Raw genomic sequence first — 21,813 nt, forward strand, 5'->3', positions numbered from 1 at the left:
TTCTTAGCCAAAAAGATAGAGAAGTTGGCCTCTCCTCTGTCCAGAGTAGACAAAAAACAATGCAGATGTTTGACGAAAATCTTTAGTAGCTTGTAAATAAAACTTTAAAACGCGAACCACGTCAAGATTGTGTAATAGACGTTCCTTCTTTGAAGAAGGATTAGGACACAGTGACGGAACAACAATCTCCTGATTGATATTTTTATTAGATACCACCTTAGGCAGAAAACCAGGTTTGGTACGTAACACTACCTTATCTGCTTGGAAAATGAGATAAGGGGAATCACATTGTAAAGCAGATAACTCCGAAACTCTTCGAGCCGAGGAGATAGCTACTAAAAACAGAACTTTCCAAGATAAGAGCTTAATATCTATGGAATGCAAAGGTTCAAACGGAACCCCTTGAAGAACTTTAAGAACTAAATTTAAACTCCAAGGCGGAGCAACAGGTTTAAACACAGGCTTGATTCTGACTAAAGCCTGACAAAAGGCCTGCACGTCTGGAACCTCAGCCAGACGTTTGTGCAAAAGAATAGACAGAGCAGAAATCTGTCCTTTTAAGGAACTAGCTGACAAACCCTTCTCCAATCCCTCTTGGAGAAAAAATAATATCCTAGGAATCCTGACCTTACTCCATGAGTAACCCTTGGATTCACACCAATGAAGATATTTACACCATATCTTATGATAGATTTTCCTGGTGACAGGCTTTCGCGCCTGTATTAAGGTATCAATGACCGACTCGGAGAAACCACGCTTTGATAAAATCAAGCGTTCAATCTCCAAGCAGTTAGCCGCAGAGAAATTAGATTTGGATGGTTGAAAGGACCCTGAAGTAGAAGGTCCTGCCTCAGAGGCAGAGTCCATGGTGGAAAGGATGACATGTCCACCAGATCTGCATACCAAGTCCTGCGTGGCCACGCAGGTGCTATCAAAATTACCAATGCTCTCTCCTGTTTGATCTTGGTAATCAGACGAGGGAGCAGAGGAAACGGTGGAAACACATAAGCCAGGTTGAATGACCAAGGCGCTGCTAGAGCATCTATCAGCGCTGCCTTGGGATCCCTGGACCTGGATCCGTAACAAGGAAGCTTGGCGTTCTGGCGAGACGCCATGAGATCCAGTTCTGGTTTGCCCCAACGTTGAATCAACTGTGCAAACACCTCCAGATGGAGCTCCCACTCCCCCGGATGAAAAGTCTGACGACTTAGAAAATCTGCCTCCCAGTTCTCTACTCCTGGGATATGGATAGCTGATAGATGGCAAGAGTGAATCTCTGCCCATTGAATTATCTTTGAAACCTCCAACATCGCTAGGGAACTCCTTGTTCCCCCTTGATGGTTGATGTAAGCTACAGTCGTGATGTTGTCCGACTGAAATCTGATGAACCTCACTGTCGCTAGCTGAGGCCAAGCCTGAAGAGCATTGAATATCGCTCATAGTTCCAGAATGTTTATTGGAAGGAGTGCCTCCTCCTGAGTCCACGACCCCTGAGCCTTCAGAGAGTTCCAGACTGCACCCCAGCCCAGAAGGCTGGCATCTGTTGTTACTATTGTCCAATCTGGCCTGCGGAAGGTCATACCTTTGGACAGATGGACCCGAGATAGCCACCAGAGAAGAGAATCCTTGGTCTCTTGATCCAGATTTAGTAGAGGGGACAAATCTGTGTAATCCCCATTCCACTGACTGAGCATGCAGAGTTGCAGCGGTCTGAGATGTAGGCGGGCAAACGGCACTATGTTCATTGCCGCTACCATTAAGTTGATTACTTCCATACACTGAGCCACCGAACGGCGAGAAGTATAATAAAGAACACGGCAGGAATTTAGAAGTTTAGACAACCTGTCCTCTGTCAGGTAAATCCTCATTTCTACAGAATCTATCAGAGTTCCCAGGAAGGAAACTCTTGTGAGAGGGGATAGAGAACTCTTCTTTTCGTTCACTTTCCACCCATGAGACCTCAGGAGTGCCAGAACAATGTCCGTATGGGACTTGGCAATGTCCGTATGCCTGTATTAGAATGTCGTCTAAGTAAGGGGCTACTGCTATGCCCCGCGGCCTTAGGACCGCCAGAAGTGACCCCAGAACCTTCGTAAAGATTCTTGGTGCCGTAGCTAACCCAAAGGGAAGAGCCACAAAATGGTAATGCCTGTCTAGGAAGGCGAACCTGAGAAACCGATGATGATCTTTGTGTATCGGAATGTGAAGATAAGCATCCTTTTTTTTTCCCACGGTAGTCATGTATTGACCCTCCTGGATCATAGGTAGGATGGTTCGAATAGTCTCCATCTTGAAAGATGGGACCCTGAGAAATTTGTTTAGGATCTTGAGATCTAAGATTGGTCTGAAGGTTCCCTCTTTCTTGGGAACCACAAAGAGATTTGAATAGAAGCCTTGCCCCTGTTCCTCCTTTGGAACTGGGTGGATCACTCCCATAACTAGGAGGTCTTGAACACAATGTAAGAATGCCTCTCTCTTTATCTGGTCTGCAGATAATTGTGAGAGGTGAAATCTTCCTTTTGGGGAAGAAGCTTTGAAGTCCAGAAGATATCCCTGGGACACAATTTCCAACGCCCAGGGATCCTGGACATCTCTTGCCCAAGCCTGGGCGAAGAGAGAAAGTCTGCCCCCTACTAGATCCGTTACCGGATCGGGGGCTGATCTTTCATGCTGTCTTAGAGGCAGCAGCAGGCTTCTTGGCCTGCTTACCTTTGTTCCAGGCCTGGTTAGGTCTCCAGACCGGCTTGGACTGGGCAAAATTTCCCTCTTGTTTTGCATTAGAGGGAGTTGATGCCGCGCTCGTCTTAAAGTTTCGAAAGGCACGAAAATTAGTTTGTTTGGTCCTTAATTTATTAGACCTATCCTGAGGAAGGGCATGACCTTTTCCTTCAGTAATATCAGAAATGATCTCCTTCAGTTCAAGCCCGAATAGGGTCTGCCCCTTGAAGGGAATGTTGAGAAGCTTAGACTTTGAAGTAACGTCAGCTGACCAGGATTTAAGCCATAGCGCCCTACGCGCCTGTATAACAAAACCTGAGTTCTTAGCCGTTAGTTTGGTTAAATGAACAACGGCGTCAGAAACAAATGAATTGGTTAGCTTAAGCACTTTAAGCTTGTCAAGTATATCATCCAATGGAGTTTCTACCTGTAAGGCCTCTTCCAGAGACTCAAACCAGAAGGCCGCAGCAGCAGTGACCGGGGCAATGCATGCAAGAGGCTGGAGAATAAAACCTTGTTGAATAAACATTTTCTTAAGGTAACCCTCTAACTTTTTATCCATTGGATCTAGGAAAGCACAACTGTCCTCGACGGGAATAGTTGTACGCTTAGCTAGGGTAGAAACTGCTCCCTCCACCTTAGGGACCGTTTGCCATAAGTCCTGTGTAGCGGCATCTATTGGAAACATTTTCTTAAAAATAGGAGGGGGAGAGAACGGTACACCTGGTCTATCCCATTCCTTAGTAATAATTTCTGAAAACCTTTTAGGTATTGGAAAAACATCAGTGTAAACAGGCACTGCATAGTATTTATCCAATCTACACAATTTCTCTGGCACTATAATGGTGTCACAGTCATCCAGAGTAGCTAAAACCTCCCTGAGCAACACGCGGAGGTGTTCAAGCTTAAATTTAAATGTAGACATATCAGAATCAGGTTGAAGCATCTTCCCCAAGTCAGAAAAATCACCCACAGAAAGAAGCTCTCCTGCCTCAGCTTCTGCATATTGTGAGGGGATATCAGACATAGCTACTAAAGCGTCAGAGAGCTCTGTATTTTTTCTAGTCCCAGAGCTGTCTCGCTTTCCTTGTAACCCTGGTAGTTTGGACAATACCGCTGTAAGGGTATGATCCATAACTGCCGCCATGTCTTGTAAAGTAAACGCCATGGGTGCGCTAGATGTACTTGGCGCCACTTGAGCGGGAGTCCCTTGAGCGGGAGTCAAAGGTTCTGACACGTGGGGCGAGTTAGTCGGCATAACTTCCCCCTTGTCAATTTCCTCTGGTGATAAATCTTTTAAAGACAGAATATGATCTTTATAACTTAAAGTAAAATCAGTACATTTGGTACACATTCTAAGAGGGGGTTCCACAATGGCTTCTAAACATAATGAACAAGGATTTTCCTCTATGTCAGACATGTTTAAACAGACTAGCAATGAGATTAGCAAGCTTGGAAAACACTTTGATAAATGTAAACAAGCAAAAAATAAAAACGGTACTGTGCCTTTAAGAGAAACAAATTTTGTCAGAAATTAAAAAACAGTGATAAAAAGCAGTAAATCTTACAAAATTTTTACAGTGTGTATAATAGACTAACAGAGCATTGCACCCACTTGCAAATGGATGATTAACCCCTTAGTTTCAAAACCAGATCAAAAAAACGATATAAACGTTTTTTAACAGTCACAACAAACTGCCACAGATCTGCTGTGGCCCTACCTGCCCATACAACGACTTTTGAAGGCACAAAAACCCTTTGTAGAGGTCCTAAGTGTTCAGGGGACTCCTTCAGGGAAGCTGGAAGTCTCAAGCTGCAAAAACTACTGCACGATTTAGGCCTGAAATTAGGCCCCTCCAAACCTGTACTCACAGTGAGAGGGCCATAAAAAACTATCCCTAGGCAAAATCTAGCCAGCCATGTGGAAAAAACTGTGCCCCAATAAAGTTTTATCACCAATATGTAGAAAAAAACGTTTAAACACTTCCAGCAAACGTTATCTTATTTTCAGTAATGTGAGAAAGTAATAAGAATATTACCTTTTACAGCAAGCATGATACTAGTCGTTATTAAATCACTGTAATCAGGCTTACCTTAAATAAATCCGGTATTAACAGCATTTTCTAGCATATTCATTTCTCTAGAAAAATTTAAACTGCACATACCTCATAGCAGGAGACCCTGCACGCCATTCTCCCAGCTGAAGTTACCTCATCTCTTCAGTTATGTGTTAGAACAGCAATGGATCTTAGTTACAACCTGCTAAGATCATCAAAAACCACAGGCAGACTCTTCTTCAACTTTCTGCCTGAGGCTAAAACAGTACAACTCCGGTACCATTTGAAAATAATAAACTTTTGATTGAAGATAAATTACATAAATTCACCACATCTCTCTAGCTACTTCCTATCTTGTCGAGAGCTGCAAGAGAATGACTGGTAGGTGGCAGTTAGGGGAGGAGCTATATAGACAGCTCTGCTGTGGGTGATCCTCTTGCAGCTTCCTGTTGGGAAGGAGAATATCCCACAAGTAATGGATGATCCGTGGACTGGATACACCTTACAAGAGAAAACATTTTTGGATTTCACATTGTTTCCATTCTATTAAAGTGAAAGTAAAGTTATAGTCATCGTTCATTTGCAATGTAAAGTATATAAAAAATAAAGTGTACTTTAATTCATGATTAATTATAAATCGATTTATAACTCTTTTTATTTACTTTGTTTGTTTGCCGAAGACTATCGGCGTTCCTCCACCTGTATAAAAAAATGTCTAATACCAGAGTGACGATTTCATCCGTATCTAACTGATTGGTTCCCCCATTGGCGTCTAACTCACCATGATAACCTCCCAATTGTTCTAATGCGCATGCGTGAAACCCTCAACTGCAAGTCACTCAACTAGCGCGTTCACGAAAGACGCCAAGCTGCATGTGTATTTGAAAAGGGAATTTCCATATCGATCCTCATAGTTGTTACATGGACATTGTGAGTATGTATCTAAGCGGAGAACGTTAGTTAGCGCATGCGCATAGATTATCAACTCGAGAACGCACACGCTTACTTACGCATGCGGCAGGTGGGACAGTGAAATTATTTCAATACAGAAACCCGGAACAGAGCGAGGGGGCGGAGGAAGCAAAATAAAATAGGCGATCGTAGTCAGCGACTACAATGTTTGTCACTATATTATACTATACTACTATTCCCAAATCTATAACTTTACTTTCACTTTAAGTTTTGCCAATAAAAATGTGAAATAATGAACATGTTTTGTACTTTTTTAATTATTTTTTGAAATCACCATTACATGTTTGCTATAATAAGAAGCAATTTATATTCTCTCTGAAATGTTTACATGAACAAGTTGTTCATTTGCAACACTGGAAAGAAAATCACACTATCATATAGCCAGTTATAAGCACATACTATCAGTTTTACTATTTTTTACATTAAATATAAAATATACAATTTATGACATTGTTCAATAATGAAAAAACAGAATTTATGCTTACCTGATAAATTACTTTCTCTTACAGGTGTATTCAGTCCACGGATTCATCCTTACTTGTGGGATATTCTCAATCCCTACAGGAAGTGGCAAAGAGAGCACACAGCAAAGCTGTCCACATAGCTCCCCTCAGGCTCCGCCCCCCCAGTCATTCGACCGACGGTTAGGAGAAAAAGGAGAACCATAGGGTGCAGTGGTGACTGTAGTTATTGTAAAGTAAATTTGAACCTGACTTAAATATCAGGGCGGGCCGTGGACTGAATACACCTGTAAGAGAAAGTAATTTATCAGGTAAGCATAAATTCTGTTTTCTCTTACTTGGTGTATTCAGTCCACGGATTCATCCTTACTTGTGGGATACCAATACCAAAGCAATAGGACACGGATGAAGGGAGGGAACAAGTCAGGTAACCTAAAAAGGCACCACTGCTTGCAAAACCTTTCTCCCAAAAATAGCCTCCGAAGAAGCAAAAGTATCGAATTTGTAAAATTTGGCGAATGTATGCAGTGAAGACCAAGTCGCTGCCTTACAAATCTGTTCAACAGAAGCCTCATTCTTGAAAGCCCACGTGGAAGCCACAGCTCTGGTGGAATGAGCTGTAATTCGTTCAGGAGGCTGCCTACCAGCAGTCTCATAAGCCAATCGGATGATGCTTTTCAGCCAGAATGAAAGAGAGGTAGCAGTCGCTTTCTGACCTCTCCTCTTACAAACAAGGATGATGTTTGTCTGAAATCTTTAGTTGCTTTTAAATAGAACTTTAAAGCACGAACCACATCAAGATTGTGCAACAGTCGTTCTGTCTTAGAAACTGGATTAGGGCACAGAGAAGGAACATTGATTTCCTGGTTAATATTCTTATTAGAAACCACCTTTGGAAGGAAACCAGGTTTAGTACGCAAAACAACCTTATCTGCATGGAACACCAGGTAGGGTGAATCGCACTGTAAAGCAGATAATTCTGAAACTCTTCGAGCAGAAGAAATAGCTACTAAAAACAAAACTTTCCAAGATAATAGCTTGATATCTATGGAATGTAAAGGTTCAAACGGAACCCCTTGAAGAACTGAAAGAACTAAATTTAGACTCCATGGAGGAGCCACAGGTCTGTAGACAGGCTTGATTCTTACTAATGCCTGTGCAAACGCCTGAACGTCTGGCACAGCTGCCAGACGCTTGTGTAACATAATAGACAGAGCAGATATCTGTCCCTTTAAGGAACTAGCTGACAGACCTTTCACCAAACCTTCTTGGAGAAAAGACAATATCCTTGGAATCCTAACTTTACTCCACGAGTAACCCTGGGATTCACACCAACAAAGATATTTCCGCCATATCTTATGGTAAATTTTCCTGGTGACAGGCTTTCTGGCCAGTATCAGAGTATCTATAACTGAATCAGAGAACCCCCGCTTAGTTAGGATTAAGTGTTCAATCTCCAAGCAGTCAGTTGCAGAGAAACTAGATTTGGATGCTTGAAAGGACCTTGGATTAGAAGATCCTGTCTCGATGGCAGTTTCCATGGTGAGACCAATGACATGCCCACTAGGTCTGCATACCAAGTCCTGCGTGGCCACGCAGGCGCTATCAGAATTACCGAAGCCCTCTCCTGTTTGATTCTGGCTATTAGCCGAGGGAGAAGAGGAAACGGTGGAAAGACATAAGCTAGACTGAATGACCAAGGCGCTATTAATGCATCTATCAATGCCGCGGCCGCCTTGGGATCCCTGGATCTGGATCCGTAAAGGGGAAGTTTGGTGTTCTGACGGGACGCCATCAGATCCAACTCTGGAATGCCCAAAAGCCTAGTTAGTTGAGCAAAAACCTCCGTGTGGAGTTCCCACTCCCCTGGATGGAAAGTCTGACGACTTAGAAAATCCGCCTCCCAATTGTCTACTCCTGGGATGTGAATTGCAGATAGATGGCAGGAGTGATCCTCCGCCCATTTGATAATCTTGGATATTTCCTTCATCGCTAGGGAACTCTTTGTTCCCCCCTGATGATTGATGTACGCTACAGTCGTGATGTTGTCCGACTGAAATCTGATGAATTTGGCCTCTGCTAGTTGAGGCCACGCCTGGAGCGTATTGAATATCGCTCTCAGCTCCAAAATGTTTATCGGGAGAAGAGATTCTTCCCGAGACCATAGTCCCTGAGCCTTTAGGGAGTTCCAGACCGCACCCCAGCCTATCAGACTGGCATTGGTCGTGACAATGATCCATTCCGGTCTGCGGAAACTCAGCCCCTGAGACAGGTGATCTTGAGACAACCACCAGAGAAGAGAGTCTCTGGTCTTTTGGTCCATTTGAATTGGAGGAGATAAATCTGCGTAATCTCCATTCCACTGTTTGAGCATGCACAGTTGCAGTGGTCTGAGATGGATTCGGGCGAAAGGGAGCACGTCCATCGCCGCAACCATTAAACCAATTACTTCCATGCACTGAGCCACGGAAGGCCGAGGAATGGAATGAAGAACTCGGCAAGTATTCAACAGTTTTGACTTCCTGACCTCTGTCAGAAAGATTTTCATTTCTACCGAGTCTATTAGTGTTCCCAGTAAGGGAACCCTTGTGAGCGGGGACAGAGAACTCTTTTCTACGTTCACCTTCCACCCGTGAGACCTTAGAAAGGCCAGAACGATGTCCGTATGAGCCTTGGCTCTGTGAAAGGACGACGCCTGTATTAAGATGTCGTCTAGGTAAGGTGCTACTGCAATGCCCCGCGGTCTTAGTACCGCCAGAAGGGACCCTAGCACCTTTGTGAAAATTCTGGGAGCGGTGGCCAGCCCGAAAGGCAGGGCTACGAACTGGTAATGATTGTCCAGAAAGGCGAACCTTAGGAACTGATGGTGATCTTTGGATAGGAATATGTAGGTACGCATCCTTTAGATCCATGGTAGTCATATATTGACCTTCCTGGATCATCGGCAAGATTGTCCGAATGGTTTCCATCTTGAAAGACGGAACTGTCAGGAATTTGTTTAGAATTTTTAGATCCAGGATTGGCCTGAAAGTTCCTTCCTTTTTGGGAACTACGAATAGATTTGAGTAAAAGCCCAGTCCTTGTTCTGCAATTGGAACTGGGTGTATCACTCCCATTTTTAGTAGATCTTCTACACAGCGTAAGAACGCCTGTTTCTTTGTTTGGTCTGAAGACAAACGAGAAATGTGGAACCTTCCCCTTGGGGGAGGATCCTTGAATTCTAGAAGGTACTCCAGAGCAACTATTTCTAATGCCCAGGGATCTTGGACATCTCTTGCCCAAGCCTGAGCAAAGAGAGAAAGTCTGCCCCCTACTAGATCCGATCCCAGATCGGGGGCTACCCCTTCATGCTGTCTTGGTAGCAGGAGCAGGCTTCTTGGCCTGTTTACCCTTATTCCAGCCCTGCAAGGGTTTCCAGGTTGCTTTGGGCTGGGAAGCGTTATCTTGCTTTGCGGCAGCAGAGGTTGCAGCAGGTCCGCTCCTGAAGTTGCGAAAGGAGCGAAAATTAGCCTTGTTTTTGGCCTATCTTGTGGAAGGGCATGGCCCTTGCCTCCAGTGATATCTGAAATAATTTCTTTCAGCTCTGGGCCGAAAAGGGTTTTCCCCTTGAAGGGAATATTTAACAGTTTTGTTTTGGACGACACATCCGCCGACCACGATTTGAGCCAAAGCGCTCGTCGCGCCATGATGGCAAAACCTGAGGTTTTCGCCGCTAGTTTAGCTGATTGGAGAGCGGCATCAGTGATAAAAGAATTAGCCAGCTTTAAAGCGTGAATTCTATCCATGACCTCATCGTATGAAGTCTCCCTCTGGAGCGACTCCTCCAGGGCCTCGAACCAAAAAGCCGCTGCAGTAGTTACCGGGATAATGCAGGCAATTGGTTGAAGCAGAAAACCTTGCTGAACAAAAATTTTCTTTAGCAAGCCTTCCAATCTTTTATCCATAGGATCTTTGAAAGCACAACTGTCCTCTATTGGTATAGTTGTACACTTAGCCAATGTTGAAACAGCCCCCTCTACCTTAGGGATCGTCTGCCACGCGTCCCTCCTGGGGTCGTTTATGGGGAACATTTTCTTAAAGATAGGTGGGGGAACAAAGGGTACACCTGGTCTCTCCCACTCCTTAGTCACAATATCCGCCACCCTTTTTGGGATCGGAAATGCCTCAGTGTATACAGGTACCTCTAAATATCTGTCCATTTTACACAATTTTTCAGGGACCACCATGGGGTCACAATCGTCCAGCGTAGCCAAAACCTCCTTAAGCAGGACGCGGAGGTGTTCCAGCTTAAATTTAAACGCTAAGGAATCTGACTCTGCCTGATGAGAAACTTTTCCTGTGTCAGAAATTTCTCCCTCAGACAGCCCTTCCCTCACTGCTACCTCTGAGTTTTGTGAGGGTACTACAGATACATTATCCAAAGCTTCAGATTGCTCATCCTCTGTGTTTAAAACTGAGCTATCGCGCTTTCTTGGAAAAACTGGCAGTTTGGATAAAAAAGCTGCAAGGGAATTATCCATTACTGCTGCTAATTGCTGTAAAGTAATAGGGGCCAATGCGCTAGAGGTACTAGGCATCGCTTGCGCGGGCGTAACTGGTGTAGACACGTGGGGGGAGGAAAAAGGACTAGCCTCATTACCCTCCGTTAAGGAATCATCTTGGGCAGCATTTTTAATTGTCACTGGATGATCTTTAAAATGCTTAGATGTTTGTGCACACTTTAAACATAAATGCAATGGGGGTATTGCCATGGCTTTTGAACAAGGTCTATCTGAAGGCTCAGAAATGTTTGACAGACTCAGACAACACTAAAATATTGAAAAAAGTACTTTTGAAAAAACGTTACTGTCTCTTTAAATAATAAAAAGGCACACTTTTTTACCAAATCATCAAAAAACATCCGATCGTAATGAAATTTTCACCACATGATCCTAATGCCTTGAAATGATTGCACACAAGTTATCAAATCGTTTAACCCCTTAATGCCCAAACCGGAGCAAAATGAAGTAAATACCCGGTTTAACCCACTACAGTACTATGCCACAGTCTTTGCTGTGGCTTTACCTTCCTTAAGGGTTATTTGCAGGTGTAAATTAAGCCTCCCTGAAGTCCTCCTGTACTCTAAAGGCTCTGCACATGAAGCTGCGTGGAGCTGTGTTGCAAATCAACTGCGCAATTGAGGCTCGAAAATGAGGCCCCCTCCTTCTTACTCCAGAGATATGGGGCCTTTCTGAGTCAGAATAGCTGTCTTCTAAAATGTCAGGCGTAAAAAATTCCCCAAAAAGTGTTTGCAACGTTAAAAAACGCTTAATAATATAAGATTACCTTAATAAAGTAATCGATTTAGCCCATCACAGTGTCTGTCAGTATTAAAGCCCTTAACTGAAGCCCTCTTTCTATACTGTGTCTCAGAAAATGGCTTACCTTCCCTCATGGGATATCTGTCAGTCTTCTAGCACTACCAGGTCTTGTTAGAAAATATGACTGAACATACCTTAAGCAGAATAAGCCTGCAAACTGTTCCCCCCAACTGAAGTTCTCCTGTACTCAACAGTCCTGCGTAGGAACAGCAATGGATTTTAGTTACAACATGCTAAAATCTTTTTCCTCTCAGCAGAAATCTTCATCACTTTCTGCCTCAGAGTAAATAGTACAAACTGGCACTATTTTAAAATAACAAACTTTTGATTGAAGAAATAAAACTACAAATCTAACACCACATACTCTTTACCACCCCCGTGGAGATGCTACTTGATAGAGCGGCAAAGAAAATGACTGGGGGGGGCGGAGCCTGAGGGGAGCTATATGGACAGCTTTGCTGTGTGCTCTCTTTGCCACTTCCTGTAGGGATTGAGAATATCCCACAAGTAAGGATGAATCCGTGGACTGAATACACCAAGTAAGAGAAATGTGTTTAAATGTCTCCGCACATTATTTTCTAACTGTAGAGAATTGAAGTGAATGAGGTGAGGTACATAAAAATAAATAAATAAAGACAAATTGTGCTGTGAAATCCTGAAACAATGATTTGGTGGTGTCAGTTACAAAAATTTGAATTTGCAGCCATTTTATTGCAGAAAGCATTTTACCTTTTTTTCGCACCTTATAAATATCCTATTGTAAACATAAAATATGATCTTTTCACCAAATAGTTCTTTTAAACCATTCTCCAATAATCCTTTTACATATTTTTATTATTTATTATTTTAGCTAAAAGTAAAAATATACAGTTTTCCTTCAAAAAATATTACAGTACTACCTCAGAATCCCAAGGTGATTCAATGTCGTCATCTTCTAATCCAAGTTCCGACATTAATTCTACTATTTAAAAAAAAAAAAAAAAAAAGGAAATTAGAAGTTGACTCAAAATAATGATTATGTACATAGTATCCAAAAAACATTTATTCCTGCTAAAGAATAAAAAATATCACTGTAAATGTAAGAGATCAACAGACCTATCTTGGGGAAGTAATACAATTCACCAGAATAGAACATTAGAAATGTTAATAAGAACAATTAAATCTAGCGCATTTACAATCAACAGTACACTACTGAGAAGTGGTGGCGCCACTTAGCAGGACAGTACCATTACTCATTTCCTACACCGGCCTCTTAGTGCTGGTGGATCCAGTGACGCTTCTCCAATCTTGTGGGCATTGAACTAATCTGCAGTGGAAGATATTGATAGCAAGAAAGGTCTGCTTTCCTTACTTTATGGGGAACTCCACTGTTCAGAGCTGTAGAGGCAATTCATACTGTCTTTTAGTGTGGATGGATTTATTGTTCATGAATTATCACTTGTAAAAGAACTGTAAAGTCAAAAGTAAACTTTCATGATTCAGACAGCGCATGCAATATTAAACAACATTCCAATTTACTTCTGTTATCTAATTTGCTTTGTACTCTTGGCATCCTTTGTTTAAAAGAATGCCTAGGTAGGCTCAGGAGCAGCAATGCACTACCCAGAGATAGCTGCTGATTGGTGGCTGCACATATATACCTCCTGTCATTGATTTACTTCATGTGTTACTCTAGCTCCCAGCAGTGAATGAAGCAAATTAGAAAATAGAAGTAAATTAGAAAGTTGTTTAAAACTCTATGCTCTATCTGAATAAACAAATAAACATTTGGGGGCGGAGCCAGTAGCCGATGCAACAAGACATGTATACCCAGAGCTCCTAGCATTTGATCTAATAATTTGCTATTTTAGGCAAGCAAAATAATCTTATACTTAGGTGTCATCCTAATTAAGCCTTAGTACACGGGGCAATCTATTTGGGACACTGTATCAAGAAGATAGACAACATAACGGCACAAAGATCTTTTCGTTTACTTTGATCTCAGCATGGAGTAAGCCGCCATCTTAGGGAACATCTAACTTATTGGTCACTTGGTGTACTAAGACCTCAGATACAGCTAATTCCCCTCCTCTGGCATCCCAGGGTAATGAGTATGTGTGCGGCCGCCTTCAGTTGCACTATGGAGAGGCAAATTTTATGTATGCTCCACAACTTACTAATCTCTATGGACACTCAGCAACATGCTCTCATTAGGGAATTGAGAGTAGCTATGGACCAGGCATCGGAACACGCAGATGGCGGGTGAGTCTGAGCGATATGTCAGCCACAGTGCACCAGACGCACAGCTATGGAGAAAGGACACACCTCGAAACGCAAAAGACATCGTCAACGATGCCTACTATGAAAAGAGAGATCACCCCGGCAACCCCACTTCTAAAAATCTGGAGTCCTATACATCTGATCTACCAACTAGATCCTTTACCAGACCAAATAGAGACTCTTCCACCCCCCGAGCGACTGCTGGTATGACAACCCAGTTTCCGCTAAAATGGAGGAGTGTGGATCGTGTCTTCAGTAACCTTCGCGGCCGGTTGGTGAGAAGACTTTCTTGCACGGACCTCAGCATATTGGAGGTGCGGCTGCCACATTTGACATAACTGTGAGAGTTAGCACAGCTTTAGTCACTAACTGCTTTTTAATGTACAGATGTGGGTCAGGGCGTCATTCCCACGAGAACCAGAGGGCCAAGCACTTGGAACGGAGCTCCCCACAAGATTTTCAGGTCCCTCAGAAAGTCGGTATTGGGTAACTGGCTAGTTGCTTGCCGCAAAAGATCTAAAGCCTCCTTTCAAACTTTGAACTACATTTTTGCCCTGGTAACCCACCTGTAACTCACAGTGTTAATAGATAGACATGGACAGTTCCTCCTCGTTTATTTACCACTAAGTTTTTTTTTTGTTTAGCCTTAATTGCCTCTTCTGTACAGTTATGTGCTACCTGACAGAACTTGTCATATATATTGTTAGTTTATAGTTTATTATACCGCATGTTGTTTGATACTAGTTAGATGGTGTTTAACTCTTCTTATAATGTTAGTTAGGCTCTTACTGCAGCTCTACAGGCTCTTATAACTTACACAAACTCATCACACCTCTTGGGTTTTTTGTTTAATATACACTTGATTTTACATACTCAATACTAGGGTAGGGTGAGAAACATACAGGTTCACCTCTATCGGTCTGTTTAGTCCACTGAGATGGCCGTTTGATTTATGACTTTTACCTTATTATCTGTTATCTTTTTGGACACTCCAGTTATAATGTCGGCTTACTTTGTTTGTTCTTTATATCGAGGTCTCTGCACATATTTACACACTAAAATAGCGCTACCAACTCATATCACATACACCTAGGATTTGAGAGTGATTTTTATAGTTTAGCATAACCCCTTAAGAAATAGACTCTATGATATGTTTAGTACAATAACTGGCTCACTACTAAGCTACAGCTAAGCATACTGAAGGTCAGCTTCTTACACAATGTGTATTATTAACAGTTCATACTTAGCTAAGCCAATCAATCCACCATATCTGGTCTCATGAACTAATATAATCCTACAACCATGTTTTGTTCACAATCATTGAACTGTTTGTTTTTTTTATGTGACTCGGATGTCTGCTATACAGTTATTGGAAAGCATTGTTCCTAGCATATAATTAGATCTCACCCTGTTATCATCACTTGTAGTTTATATGTATAAGGGTGTGTTCACATCAGGGTTTTGTTTAGCGGGTCCTAATAGTACACAGTTGTTGTTATTTTTATACTACTCTTTTCTTAACCCCATGTATTAAGCCTAGAGGATTCACCCATCTTTGTAACTTCAATAGTACTATGTTGTTCCTTATATTGTTCTGCATGCCATACCTTATGGTAAATCCTACGAGTAACAGGCTTACGAGCCTGCAACATAGTAGCAATGACCGCTTCAGAAAAACCACCTCTAGACAGGACTAGACGTTCAGTCTCCAAGCAGTCAGCTTCAGAGAATCTAAATTTGGATGGAGGAATGGACCCTAAATTAGAAGGTCCTTCCTCAGAGGTAACCTCCAAGGCGAAAGAGATGACAGCTTCACTAGATCCGTGAACCAGATCCTGCAAGGCCATGCAGGAGCTATTAGAATTGCCGATGCTCTCTCCTGTTTGATACAAGCAATGACTCGTGGAAGGAGAGCAAACAGAGGAAACTGGTACGCCAGAGAGATGATCCAAGGAACCGCTAAAGCATCTATCAGAGCGGCCCGAGGATCTCTTGACCTTGAATCGTACTTTAGAAACTTGGCGTTTTAACGAGACGCCATCAGATCCGACTCTGGAACCCCCCACCTGAAGGTTATCTGAGAGAACACTTTCGAATGGAGAGCCCACTCCCCGGGATGAAAAGTCTGTCTGCTCAGAAAATCCGCCTCCCAGTTGTCCAGTACTGTAATGTGGATGGCAGAAAGTAGGCAATCGTGAGCTTCTGCCCACTGCAGAATGCGATTCACCTCCTTCATAGCCAAGGAACCAAGTCCCTCCCTGGTGGTTGACGTAAGCCACTGAGGTGATGTTGTCCAACTGGAATCTGATAAACCGGACTAAAGATAATTGAAGCCAAGCTACCAAGGCATTGAAGATTGCTCTCAACTCCAAGATGTCTATGGGGAGAGAAGACTCTTCCCGAGTCCATAGGCCCTGAGCTTTTAGAGAGCCCCAAACAACTCCCCAGCCTAAAAGGCTGGTGGCCGTAGTCACAATCACCCAGGAAAGTCTCAAGAAGCAAGTGCCCGAGACAGATTTTCCTGAGAAATCCACCACAAGAGAGAGTCTCTTGTTAGGGGATCCGGATCTATTCCCTGTGATAAATCTGAATGGTCTCCGTTCCACTGACTGTGTATGCATAGTTGCAGAGGTCTCAGATGGAACCGAGCAAAAGGAATGGTGTCCATGGAAGCCACCATCAGACCAATCCCCTTCATGCACTGAGCCACTGATGGACGAATAGCAGACTGGAGAGAAAAGCAAGAAGAAGTTTGGATTTTCTGACATCCGTCAGGAAAATCTTCATGGACATGGAATCTATGATTGTTCCTAGGAAACACACTCTTGTATCTGGAACTAGACAACTCTTCTCTAGATTCACTTTCCATCCGTGGGAACGTAGAAAAGACAACAACATCTCTGTATGAGATTTTGCTAGTTGAAAAGATGACGCCTGAACCAAGATGTCGCCTAAGATAAGACCGCCAATAGAGCCCGCAGAACTTTTGTGAATATTCTGAGAGCCCTGGCAAGACCAAATGGAAGTGCAACAAACTGGAAATGTTTGTCCAGAAAAGAAAACCTTAGAAACTGGTGATGATCCCTGTGAATAGGGACGTGTAAATATTCGTCCTTCAGGTCTATAGTCATCATGACCTTCCTGGACCAATGGAAGAATGGAACGAATAGTTTCCATCTTGAAGGACGGAACTCTGAGGAATTTGTTGAGACACTCTAAGTCTAGGATTGGACAGAAAGTTCCCTCCTTTTTGGGAACCACAAACAGATTTCAATAGAATCCTTGACCTTGCTCCTCTAGAGGGACTGGTACAATAACTCCCAGGGAGTATAGGTCCTCTATGCAATTTAAGAAGGCCTCCCTCTTTACAGGAGAAATCTGCTCCTTGGAGGACAAGACTTGAATCCTACTTTGTAACCCTGGGATACTATGTCCACAGCCCACAGATCTGGGACATTGCGTATCCAAGCCTGTCGAAAAAAGGAAGGCCTACCCCCCCCCACACACACACACATACACACACACACAATTGATCCAAAATTGGATCAGGGGCGTCTCCTTAATGCTGATTTAAAGTCAGCAGAAGGTTTCTTGTTTTGTTTTCCCTTATTCCATGGCTGGCTGGATTTTCAAGAGGGTCTGGATTGATCTGGTTTGGAAGAGGAAGAGAATTACTTCTGTCCCTTAAAGTTGCGAAAGGAACGAAAATTAGAAGTCTGTCGACCCTTAGGTCTATTCTTCTTGTCCTGAGGTAGGAAAGATCCCTTTCCACCCGTAATCTCTGAAATGATTTCCACCAGATCAGGACCAAAAAGAGTTTTATCTTTATAAGGTAAAGCCAAAAAAGCTTGGCCTTTGAAGATACATCAGCCAACCAAGATTTTAACCACAGAGTTCTATGAGCTAGGACAGTGAAGCTAGACATCATAGCTCCCAGTCTAATTACCTGCATGTTGGCATCGCAGATAAAGGTATTGGCTAACTTAAGAGCCTTGATACTATCTTGGATCTCAAAGTGTTAAGACAATATGGAGTAAAGGAGCGCTGTGAGCTAAATAAGATAGTCTGGAGACCTGTAATTGTGTAAGTCACTTATCTTTACAATGTCTTTTGATGTTTTCTGTAATTTGTAGACTTGTCTGTAATACAGATATTTTTATTTACGTATACGGATGGGCTTACCGGGTCTTCTGACACATCTGTGTCTGATGTAAGTTTCTTGGGTGTCAAAACCTGATCCTCGCTCTTTGGTATCGAAACCTGGACCACGCTCCTGCGTGTATGGGTTTCTTTTATGCTGCCGGTTTGAAGCAACTTTCACCCCTGCAGTCTGGGTTCTTTGTTTCCCGGGCAGCCTCCTGAGACAGGTAATCGCGATGCACGCCTCCAGCGCGTGTATGGGAACTAGGACTTGAATTCTCAAACGGCCGTTTGTCTTAAACTTTCTTTCCCTCTCCTTTTTTCCAAAGTGGGGTTAGTTTAATGGGTGTCCAGTTCTTTGTAGTGTAGAGAACGTCTACGCGTTTCGCCAATAGGCTTTATCAAGACGGATGATTTTGGTTGTTACACCGGCATTTTAAAAAGCCCTCCTTTCATTTCTATTGGTTGATAGGTATTCTCTGAGAAACAAGATGTATTAGTTTCTAGACCCTTGAGAGAGCAGGTATAGTTGAAGTTGCTTCCTGAACAACCAGATAATAGGCTGTTGCAGCAGAGAAATTAGTTCAGCTGACTGTGGTAACAGCTGCAGATGAGAGAGTCCTGGTTAGTAGTAGCAGGATGCTAAATTAAAGTATTATTCTTTTGGATAAAGCAAACACAGAATGCAGGCAGTCAACAACAAAGAACCCAGACTGCAGGGGTGAAAGTTGCTTCAAACCGGCAGCATAAAAGAAACCCATACACGTAGGACCGTGGTCCAGGTTTCGATACCAAAGAGCGAGGATCAGGTTTTGACACCCAAGAAACTTACATCAGACACAGATGTGTCAGAAGACCCGGTAAGCCCATCCGTATACGTAAATAAAAATATCTGTATTACAGACAAGTCTACAAATTACAGAAAACATCAAAAGACATTGTAAAGATAAGTGACTTACACAATTACAATTTATAGAATCATGAAAAGAGACATTGTTGCTTTTTTGATTGAAAGACTAAGAAAAAAGCCACTACAGCTGCGGCACCATATTATTTAAGGTGGAATAGGATAACTAAAATAGAAAGGTGGAATTATTTAAAAAGAGCACTCGAAACACTTTATACTGTATTGTTTTATATATAAAATTGTTTTAATTTCAGGGAGACGTCCCTAATATATACTAATGCATTAAACTTTTTAATCCTTTTTTAAAATAAATGTACGTTTGACAAATTGTATAGAGGTCTCCAGACTATCTTATTTAGCTCACAGCGCTCCTTTACTCCATATTGTCTTAACACTTTGTAATTTTATACGGTAATTATAGGGAAGATTACCTGTAAAGGAGCTTTAAGATTAGATTCCAGGCGCAGTCTCTTATAGATCCATTTTTGAACTATCTTGGATCTCCTCAATCGTAGTCTCCTCTGATATCAGATTAGATAGGGTATTGTACCAATAGGATGCTGCTGCCGCAACTGTAGCAATACTTGCCACAGGTTGCCACTGTAATCCCTGATGGATGTACACCTTCTTTAAGTAAGCCTCTAGCTTCTTATCCATGGGATCCTTAAAGGAACAACTATCCTCTATAGGAATTATAGTTCTTTTAGCTAGAGTAGAGATAGCTCCTTCTACTTTAGGCACAGTGTGCCATGAGTCACGAATGGAGTCAGCAACAGGAAACATTTTTTTAAAAACAGGGGAAGGGGAAAAAGGAACCATTGGCTTATCCCATTCCTGAGCTATAATTTCAGACATTTAGTCTGGAACAGGAAAAACATCCTCAGAAGATGGAGAATCATAAACTCTATTAAGTTTAGAAGACTTCTTGGGGTTGACAGCAACCAAAGGTTAAGAATCATCCAAAGTAGCTAGGACCTCCTTCAGAAGTAACCGGAGGTGTTCAAGCTTAAATCTAAAATTAACCTCTTCAGGTTCTGAAGATTTTTCTGCTAAAGTGTCAGAGTCTGAGATTTCACCTTCAGAAGCTACTGAAGTATCCTCCTCATCAGACACTTGAGAAAGGTTGACCAATGCAGATTTACAAAGGTCAGAAACCTTGCTAGTAGAAATATGTTAAGATTTCATCTTACACTTACCCGGGTTAGGGAAAGCAGATAAAGCTGCAGTCACAGCAGAAGTTATCTGTACAGCAAAATCTCTTGGCAAATAAACAACCCCAGGAGGTTGAGAGGATCCGCAGGGCACTGAATGTGAAACTACTAAAAATTGGAATGTTTGAGGAGAAAGCCGAGGTATATCCTGAACAGCATTATCCTGAGAGACAATTAGCTTAGAAGGAGTAATTTATTTTTGAACTGAACCCAAAATTTTTCGTTCGTGATTCAGATAGAGCATGCAATTTTAAGAAACTTTCTAATTTACTACTATTATCACATTTTCTTCATTCTCTTGGTATCTTTATTTGAAATCCAAGAATGTAAGTTTAGATGCCGGCCCATTTTTGGTGAACAACCTGGGTTGTTCTTGCTGATTGGTGGATAAATTTATCCACCAATAAACAAGTGCTGTCCATGGTTCTGAACCAAAAATGGCTTAGATGCCTTCTTTTTCAAATAAGGATAGTAAGAGAATGAAGAAAAATTGATAATAGGAGTAAATTAGAAAGTTGCTTAAAATTGCATGCTCTATCTGAATCACAAAATTTTAAAAAAATGGGTTCAGTGTCCCTTTAAGCACGAGGAACAAAATTACATAGGTAAAACAATTTGGGCCTCTAAACATAATAAACATTTATCCAAAGAAACAGGGTCCTGGACCTGCATATTGTCTGTGTCCATAGTTGAGAATTTCCCAATAGTAATAGTGGGGGGAAAAATAAATAAATAAATAACCGGTATGTCACTTTAAAAGAACCGGTATGGCACTTAAAGAAAAGAAACCGTTATAGCTCCTTCTTCCAATAAAGCTTATACTTAAGTAAAATATATAACTATCAGATTATATAATAAAAAAAATCCCTGACACCTCTATACCTCAGCAAGCTGAGGAGCCTTACCACACCAGCCCAGATTAGTACAGGAAGATGCAGGGAGAGTCGCATGCAGTCCGCTGTCAGAAACAAAATGCTGTCAGAGCAGGAACACTTCAGAGGAAACTGAGGATAATATTCAGAGATCCTATGTGCCCTCAACAACAAACACACACTGCCTTCTACTCCGCTCATAGTAAGAGTGGAAAGCGGAAGTCACGTGACCGGACCTCAGAAAAGAAACTGCGCCACTAAAAGGCGCTCTTTTCTTTTATATCTGTCTCACAGTAAGTTCAAATAAACAGAGTGCATTTAAACCACATAAGAAATACATTTACAAAAACCTTGACCCTGAATCTTAGATCCTCCTTCTGATCTAATGCCCCTTCAGTCAGTCTCTCAATAAAAAAAGGGAAGTAAACCCCTTAAGGTCCCATACACTTCAGTGCCTGCCGAACTGTCCCCACTGACAATTCTTTAAGGAGAATACATTATAGCTCCTTCTTCTACAGATGAGAATCCACAAGAGGAATTAACCTCCAAAGTGCTGTCCTTCAATACCTAGAAGGTAAAGGCACTTACCTGTGGATCCAGTTGCAGTAACAGTCTCTTAGGTGTGATAGATACTCCACTCTCTATCAGGGACCTGAAGAAAAAGAAAGAGCAGAGTAAACAACCCTGGGCTTTCTATGAAGGGGTAGCAGTAATGTTAGAAATAAAGCAAAGACAACCTCGCCGCTTTCTAACTGCTAATAGCCACCATTACTCTTACTAAAGAGATTGACATGGACACAGCATAGCCCCTAATCCTTGATTGCAGGGAAAAGTACCCATAAATGGATTAAATATC

The 21,813-nt window shown here is 42.2% G+C and overlaps 1 protein-coding gene across 1 annotated transcript in view; it reads right to left on the bottom strand.

Moving 5' to 3' along the window:
• The window catches only part of LOC128664358 (ankyrin repeat domain-containing protein 26-like), a 418,274-nt gene that overhangs the window by 256,537 nt on the left and 139,924 nt on the right, over positions 1-21,813 (bottom strand). The window contains exon 12 of the mRNA XM_053719196.1: positions 12,468-12,529. Coding sequence (XP_053575171.1) covers positions 12,468-12,529 — 62 coding nt within the window. The remainder of the gene's footprint in view (positions 1-12,467; positions 12,530-21,813) is intronic.

Source organism: Bombina bombina, chromosome 6 (assembly GCF_027579735.1).
Source record: "Bombina bombina isolate aBomBom1 chromosome 6, aBomBom1.pri, whole genome shotgun sequence".
NCBI classification, from domain to species: domain Eukaryota; kingdom Metazoa; phylum Chordata; class Amphibia; order Anura; family Bombinatoridae; genus Bombina; species Bombina bombina.